Consider the following 8,718-nt stretch of genomic DNA (forward strand, 5'->3'; position numbering starts at 1 on the left):
CAAGATTTCTGTCTTGCCTACATTTCATTGGGTTGCTAGACTGATGAAGTGGACTTCTTTGCTTCCTTCATGTGCTTCATTACAGAGTAAATGGCCTGTTGTAGGTTGCTGAGGTAGGGTCAGAAGGAAAAACAGGTAATTTTAAAATATCTTCTTGGTATGCTTGGCAAAATAAATCTTGCTAAGTAATGATGTATCAAAATCTTACTGTGGTGGTTATTCCACTTGGGGTAGCAGATCTCAGCGGTCCTGCAGATGGGGAAAATGGTTTGGCGAGGTCTTAAATCCTTGTGTTTTGGTTCTCCCTCTTCATGCACAGATAAAGCTTATATATGCATATTCTTCCATGTGAAGGTTGAACATAACTAAACAGTAATTTACTATAGCCTGTGTAAAGGGTAAAGTAGGAATTTACTTTTCTGCCTGGTCATTAATTTTCTGCCTACTTCTTGCCTTTTGAGGGAAGTGAGTATTGAAGTTGGGTACACATACATGAATTCTTTGGAATGAATTAAGTATTCCTAGCTTTCCCCATCTTCCCTTCAAATATATTAGTGCTGCTTTAATTTTGCTTAAATTGTGGGTATACTACAAGCTCTTGGAGTTATTCCTGCTTCAAAAGACATACAAGTAATTAATTCAGTCACAGGAAAACCTTGGAGTAAGATAGGAATTTGAATATGTGTATTTCTGGTTGACTGAGTTTAACAAATTGGTTGAGGAAAACCACATGTAGCATCCTGATAAATGCATAACTTCCAAAATGTTAGTCTTACTAAAAAAAAAAAAAAAAAAAAAAAAAAAAAGCAGCACTGAAATATCTCAGCTATCTCTTTGTGTGGTATCAGTTTATTACCCAGTGTAGAACTGAGCTTACTGTTGCAGAAAGTAAGTAGTTCTGCTTTAATGGTTGTCAAGTTTGACTCTCTTGCTTTTTCCCTGCCAGTTCTTATGCAACCTGCTTACAGAAATTGAATTCATGGGTTTGGTGGTAATGACGTAATTTTTTGTATTTTGTGGCTGGCTTCTTCAGATTACTTAATGCAGATTATCTGTATTTTTCTTTATGCTTAAAATGACCAGTGTGCAAATGTTACTTCAAGACTTCAACGGACAAGTAGCAATTTAGCTTCACATATCCTAGATGTGAAGAGTATGGAATAGGTAACACAGCATTAAAATTGTTGAGAGGCCAGAGCCAGTTTCTGGCCATAAATACTTCTGATAATTGTCAAGTTCTTTTGCTGGTCTTTCCAGTTAAGATCCTTGAGAATCCACACCATTATTCCTCAGCAGAAACCCTCTTCAGCCCCAGGGTATAGGTGTTTGTGAGGGAACATGGAGCGCTGACTAATGTCTATCACATTTATAAAAGAAATAGCTCTGTTTCATGGTAAAAACTTGTTACAATGCTAATTAGATAATTCATACTATACTTGCTTCTTACAAAAGAGAATAAAATAAGTATCAGCTCTGTTTCTGAGCTATGCACTTCATTTTTTATGAAGTCAAGGGACTTCAGCTTCTGTGTGCAAAATTATTTTTTAGTCATCTATTTTTGCAGTGTTTTGTCATGCCTCTAAACCAAGCATGGGAGCAGGTCCTCATAATATTTCGTGGAGTAGCATTTCAGGTTGTTCATTGCCAGAGAGATTTGGGTTTGTATGTGCTTTGTAAAGAACTCTGGTTGTTGGTCTTTGGAGTTATTAGTAAAAATGAATATTTATATTTTAAATACCGTGTAAAACAAAGGCAGCCAGAAAGCAAGCCAGAATAACAATTCTGGTAGTCTTATCTGCATAGTTCAAAATCTAGAAAATGCTGCCCATGTGTAAGAGGATTGCTGGTTCTTCTTTAAAGTTATATTTTAGATTTTTGTTACAGATTTAAAAGTAACTACTTGGGGGTAAAGGGTATGTGGGAGGCATTTCAGTAAGCTTCTGAAACTCCTGAAATCAAAGATGCAATAGAGAGCTTTGAAAGGATAAATATTGTAATGTAAGTAATTTATTGAAAATGTGTGTTTAAAAACAACAAACAAAACAAAACACCCAAAAACCCCAACAAAAACCAAACAAACCAAAACAAACTCATACAGCTCTTAATTAGCTTTAATACCATATTTACAGTCTTTTGGACAGACAATCCATTCTCTTCCAAAAATAAGATACTAGCGATAGCAGTTCTCTCCATATCTGCACACATTTTGCACATACAGCGCTTCTGATTAACTTGTTACCATTTTGAATAAAAACGTACTTTTCCTCCTTTTCCCCTTCTTTTTTTTTCTTTTTATTAAAGATAAAATACATCTACATACTTGCTATGTACATGCTTTCACACTGTCATTTTTTTCAGAAACAGGAGCAATCGACTATTTCTGACTTGCCCATGCAACAGGTAGGAAGAAGGAATAATGTAATGAAAATTAGTATTTAGGATCTCTCTGAGCTGGAACTCGTAAGTTCAGGCATCTGACAGTATATAGGCTACTAGACTGTTTCTAGATCTTACCAGCTGCCAATTACAAATCCGTCTAACTTCTTACCTTATTCATTCCATAAGTATGCATTGTTGTTCCAAACAGGAGGCTTTTGTTGTTAATCTGTGATTTTTTTTTTCCCCATATTTTTATTTATATGTGCATGTATAATATAGACAAAGAACACATTGAATAAAATGTCCTTAAAAATCAGCTTGCTTTGGTCTGCATAAAATAATTTCTATACTGGACAATGCTGTAAGCTGTGACATTTGCATAACACCCTAAACAAGACCACCCTTCCTCTGTGACTTGCAGTTGGTGACCTTGAAACCTTCTGTGGATCTGGAGATACAGCAGCAACTCTGTTCTCCAAATAGACCTGACTGGCTTCTTTTTTCAGAAAGTGGGAAGTCTAGAAGACTTGTTATTTTCGGATGACTGGGTAAAACAGTGCTTCACATGCATTTTTCTGCTATGAGGTTGTGTATTAGTACTTCTTTCCAGAGAGACAAGGATATTCTCTCCCAGAACTTGAAGGCAGAGCCATTAGCTTTCATTTTATTATTAAAAAAAAAACCTTCTTGCAGTAAGAAGGAGGGATTGATTTCTTTTCTACAGTGGTGTCTGTGCCTCAGCAAATCCTGAAGATGGCATTGGCCTCCTGCTGCTTTCTTCATTCATCTTCAACATCATCCTCTGCTCTCTGATTCCTTGTTGGTGTTTCCTTGGAGGGTTCATTTGTATCTTCTCGCTCCCTAAAACATTGTTCAGGAGTACGATGTTAATTAAAACCAGCTAGAAATTTTACTGAAGAGATGTTTTGTTAGAATGGTTCTAGCCTGCTCTAAGCTGACCTGGAAGCATACCAAACTGAACTCCATAAATCAAGTCTTGATGGTGGTGCAAGAGGTGCATGAACTACTTTTTTTTTTTTTTTTTCCGTAGCATGTATGTAGAGAAAGGGAGACTGGTGTATCTTTGCTCTTCCTTCTTTTCTTCCAATGGTCTCTTTCCATCATGAGAATAAAAAAAAGGTTTCTACCTTGAAATGATAATTCTGAACACAGAGCCTCATGGTGATTTAGGCTAGCAAGGGCAGAAACAGCTACAGGGACTCAGAGAAATGAGAAACAGTCTGGGCCTTGCTTATCGAATAGCTGTGCATGCTTGACTGACTTGGGCTTGCTAGTTCTAAGGGTTGAATGTTTGGGTTCTACCCTAGAGAGACAGAGGTGTCTAGTAATACTGAGCATATTCTGTGTCAAGAGATGGGACCCTCTAGGGTAGAAATTAAAAGGAGGAAGCAATGTGCACTTTTCTTGGTTTCTTTTTTTCTCCTGTGCTTTCCACTCTGTATGTTGGTGCTGGAGGGAGAATGTGAACCCTTCATATGTTCCATTCACTTTGCTAGAGAAAGGTACTTACGTCATCTCATAGTCCTTGTCCTTGTCTGCCCGACAGCAGCAGCAATAGGCTAATATACCAATAACTATAATTGCAGCAACAGCTCCACCAATGACGCCAGCGTAAAGAGCTATGTTCATGGATGCTGCACAGGAATAAAAGAATTAGTCCTTTGCAGTGCGAATGGTATCAAATGCGATCAGCACAATCACTGGACTTCCAATCCCACCACCAGATGTCAGATCTCACTACAAGAGCCAGACTGAGTGGAAGCTGCACTTACTTGACTACAGCAACTCGAATTCATTCTGTACTGGGTAGCTGATAAGTTTGCAGGAGCAATTAGTTAGATCGCGATAGGGAAGAGCCCATGGATGTGAACAACCAGTATCTGAACCATCAATACAGTTTAGTTTCAGGCTTTGGGGGCTCAGGCCTATCTCCCGCTATACTTTTTTTTGGTCATCTGTGAACTAACCCTATGAGTTAGTGAGTGCTCTATTAGCATGTAAACCAATGCAGAAAATGTGTTTTAAAGGTTAAAAAAAGTGCTTTTTTTTTTTCTTTGAGAGAGAGAAAGCAGAATTTTATACTTCTGTCTGCATTGCCTCTATTAATCCTTTGACACTTGCTAAGATACTTTCTCTGGTACTACTCTTCCAGCAAGCAACCCCGCCTCTTACGTGGCACAACGCTGACTGTCATGTTGCAAAATTCCTTTCCCACAATGTTTGTTGAAGTGCAGATATAAAAGCCAGAGGTATCCGCCGAGATGTTCTTCAGAGTTATTTGTTCCCCTGTTGTGAAACACAAATCCAGTCCAAAAAAAGGGAGAAATTAAAGCATAGAAGGAGATGGGGACAGCAGCCCTTCCATTCCACCCCAGGGTAGTGGGAGTGAGGAGAGGTTATTAAAGCTGATGGATTGCTCTGTCTTGCGTGGGAGCTGCCGTGCTAGTCCCTAGGTTCTAGTGTGATTTGTGGGAGGACAAACGGAAGCGTGCTGTTTTGATTACAGAGAACATGTGGCATTTGAACATTCCTTTTAGAAAGAAAATTGTAGGTGGAGGGTAAAAAAGTATCTGTGCTTAGTGAAAGCTTTTTTTGCATTGGATTTTGCTGAGAAATATAAGATGGCCCAAACCCGGCATCTGGCTTTGAGAACTGGCCATCTGATGAATTAACTTGTAAAATAACAAAAAGCTCTTCAATCCTCCAGCTCTTAGAATTTCAAATCTAAATAATTTAGCAGTGGGGGAAATAGTTTTTTAGTCTGGGAGAGGCCACGCAGGCTGTGAAAGTAAATGAAAGAAGAGAAATGCAGTGACATGGGATTGCTGTGATACTGATGTTTTCTGTCCAACCTAACAGAGCTCAGAACCATATGCTAAAGCTTAGCTCTGTCTGCTCAAGCAGTCAGGTTTTGTTTGTTGCATCTCCAGCTGACGTTTGTACGTGTAGTCCATACTTTTTGCTTGAGCTACTGATAAAGGTCCAGATTCCTGCTTTAAAAGCAAAAGGCTCCAAATACTTTTCAGTGACTTTCCTGTTTTATTTTCCCTGTGATCTCACTTCTTTCCAGCCCACTCGTGGGACTGGGATTCTGTTTAGTCTCTACTGGCACCTAGCGCCAGATAATAAAAGAGCATGCAAACTAGGAAATAACAAATGGCATGCTTGATTTTTTTTAATTATTTTTTAATATACTCTCAGTGCTTACTTCTCACTTTTTTTTTTTTTCCCCCCCAATGTGATGTTTATAGCTCTTGGAGTTGCACTCTATAACCAGACTGTAAATCCTCCTATATTAAATCAAAAGTAATTGACTGGTGGGTCAAATTGGAAAAATGCAGGTCAGATGATACTATCAATTTTTCAGTGGCTCCTAAGGGGACCCTGCACACTCTGCAGCCCTGGGACTTGCTTAGGACAGAAAGAAATTGTTTCTAGAGACAGTAGGGCATCCAGCCAGCTTGGGGTAGAAGGGGACAGTCGGCACACTACATGGACATCAATACTCTGATGAAAACAGAACTAAGGTGGAAATGGATCAGAAGAGACTCCTGTCCCAGGGAAGAACAGGGTGAGGGCAGAAGGAGGCAGGCAGCTGCTGCTGTAAGATAACACATCCTGGTATGTTCTGGGCTGTGCGTGATGCGTTGGCACCACTTAGTGGCCAGTCAAGTGAATAAGGTTTGTGTCCCTGGTGATATTTCATCTTTTGCATAATTTATGCAAGAATCAGCTAGTGAGTGTTGATATATCCTGTCGAGTCTGATCATATTTAGTTTACCTCCATAGCAATGCTACAGTAAGTTAAACCAGGAAGGCTAGGTTCAGATACATAAGAGGTAGGTTCAGAACATGCTAGAAACAAAGTTGTTTAAAGGAATAAATCCAAGTCCTCTGTCACTACTGCACTTCAAAGAGTACTAAACCCTCACTTCTGTGTGAATAGTTCTACCAAAGGTCCTGTTGTGGAAATTCAGTTCCTTTTTTTTTTTTCCCCTAGATTTGGACTTAAAATGAAAGCAAACAAAATATTGGGGCCTGTGTGACAGTCATAACAAACCAGAAGCCTCTTTCATGCTCAAAGCAACACCTTTCTCTAGGTGAGGAATCATCTCTGGAAGGAAAGTAGCTTCCAGAGCCAACGCTTCTTTCCCTTCACCCCAGCAAGTGACCTGGTCATTGTTGAGCAAGCTGGGATATAAAGATACACCAGTCAGTTAGAAAACTCGATGTTATTCCTCATGTTATGTCCCCTTTATGCTCAGCAATTGTGAAGTAATTGTTTCTGGCTGCTTCCAGAGTGAGCCAGCTTTCTTACCAGGTGAGGGCTGAAGTGAAAAATCGTACTGACCATTGTTACTTCAGGTAACAGTCCTTTTTCCCCTGCTAAGTTACTTGTGTGTGTGTTGTATCAAAAGGACAACTTTTCAAAATCCTGTTCAGAGAACTTTGCTAGAGAAAGCCTTAAGTGTGTTTTTGTATTTGCATTTCAAAATCTTTCCAACCCTGATCTACAGAGAGCTCAAAAACTTGGTGTCTTGGAATTTCCCCACCTTCTGTTCTTTGTAGTCCACGGGGCTCATTTTGTACATTGAAGCTTTGCCAGGTATATTTGGGCTTTGGGGAGCCCTCATGAGAAATGCAGGTCAGATTGATTGTCTGTCCATATTCTGCTGTCCCCAAAATCTTGCATTCTGGCTTGGATGGTGCAACTGAAGGAAGAAAAAAGGAAGGAATTTCATTAATTGGAAGTAGTTTTTTGTTTCAATCCATCCCCTGCACCTATGGTTTTTATCCTTTCTAAACAGAGGCTGGTCTTGAACCTTCTTGGTCCTTCTTATCAAAGGAACTGGAGTGAACTTGTCTCTAATTTGTTTTTCCCTTCTTGGCACTGGTCAGCCAAGAATTTGTAAGATGCTTTTTGGGATATGCCTCATAGTGTTGTGTAACTCATCCTTTGATAACCAGAGTATGAAAAGCCGCAGGGGGAATGAGGAATGCCCTGTAATAAGGCAAGGGTTATCAGGAAAGTGAACTATACAACTCTAAAGACTCTCTTCTACAGTCAGGTGTATAAGGGAGTTGGGTGCTCTAAGCCTTCCAACCTACTTCTATACTAGTAGGAAAAGACCAAAGATGGAATTGTGGATGATTACTTCTTGGGGAAGTTTTTTTTTCAGTTAGAAAATCTGTTGTCTGAAGCAATGTGGATATTAGAGGAAGGACAGTGTTTTACCTAATGGATCTGGTGTTGCATCCATCATGCTTACCAAGGACGAAAAGAGCCAAGGTTGCGGTCTGCCTTGGGGGGTCATTCCTTAGACGAACGTTGCACGCATATGTTCCATTTTCTTCCATGGTGACTGCTTTGATGGTGATACTGATGTCCCCTTTGTTTACATCACCACTAAACCATATACGGTTTTCATAGCCCTTGCCATACTGTACAAGTCCATCAAAATACCTAGTGACAGCATCATACTGATAGAAAGGGAGGGAAAATGATCAATCTTAGTTTCTTCTGTGTGATTCTACAACCTAACTCAATGGTAGTCCACTCTTAAGAGCAGCTTGGAAAAGTGGGCCTTAAACTGCCACAATTTGCCAAAAAAACCAAGAAAAACATAGAAATTCAAAAGGGTCTGTGTTTCTGTCTGGAATTCCCTTCTCCCACCTTATCTGAAGTCAGAGACAACTGATTTTTATTTTTTTTTGCTGGGGCTTATTCACCTTTCCTCTCCATGACAGGATACTGTGACACTTGTCGGAGATCCATATGTCAATCAGATTCCCTGATGATTACACAAACTCCCTTGCTTTCTTCCAGCAACAATCTTCAGAGAAGAAACCCTGGGCAGTTACTGCAAGGAGATCTCCAAAGGCTGCTTCCCCTCTCCTAATTCCCAAGTAGTCTAGGAGAACTTTAGAGGTGTCTCCACCTTCAAATACTGCATATGAATGTAGGACACCTCAAGAATCTCTTCATGTATTATTATTATTAACTTAAAACTTTTAATATAGTATCTTATATATATAAATATACGTGTATAATACATATAAAACATACATCTCTTTTAATAAAGTATGTATTTCACATTTTAATAGATGTAAACCCGAAGTACATACAGTGATGTATCCTCAATACACAGTTGCAAGACCAAGAGAGAGGAGAGAGAAGGGTGAGGGTTTGCGAGTATCATGCAATAGTTTTGGGATAAATTGCATCTAGAATCAGAGTTTCTGTTTGCATAGTTCTGAGATTAAAGAAAGTCTTGAAGGAATCTTTTTCTTCCAACACATATTCACACCCACATTCCT

At 39.3% G+C, this 8,718-nt stretch overlaps 1 protein-coding gene across 1 annotated transcript in view; it reads right to left on the reverse strand.

The window, feature by feature from the left end:
* Positions 1–3,158: 3,158 nt before the first annotated feature.
* The window catches only part of GPA33 (glycoprotein A33 (transmembrane)), a 10,430-nt gene continuing 4,870 nt past the window's right edge, over positions 3,159–8,718 (reverse strand). Inside the window, exons 3-7 of the mRNA XM_010288727.1 lie at positions 7,671–7,881; positions 6,954–7,112; positions 4,573–4,686; positions 3,911–4,034; positions 3,159–3,240 (exon numbers count right to left, since the gene is read on the reverse strand). Of these exons, the coding sequence (XP_010287029.1) occupies positions 3,159–3,240; positions 3,911–4,034; positions 4,573–4,686; positions 6,954–7,112; positions 7,671–7,881 (690 nt within the window). The remainder of the gene's footprint in view (positions 3,241–3,910; positions 4,035–4,572; positions 4,687–6,953; positions 7,113–7,670; positions 7,882–8,718) is intronic.

The sequence above is a fragment of the Phaethon lepturus genome, unplaced genomic scaffold (assembly GCF_000687285.1).
Source record: "Phaethon lepturus isolate BGI_N335 unplaced genomic scaffold, ASM68728v1 scaffold24756, whole genome shotgun sequence".
Classification (NCBI taxonomy): domain Eukaryota; kingdom Metazoa; phylum Chordata; class Aves; order Phaethontiformes; family Phaethontidae; genus Phaethon; species Phaethon lepturus.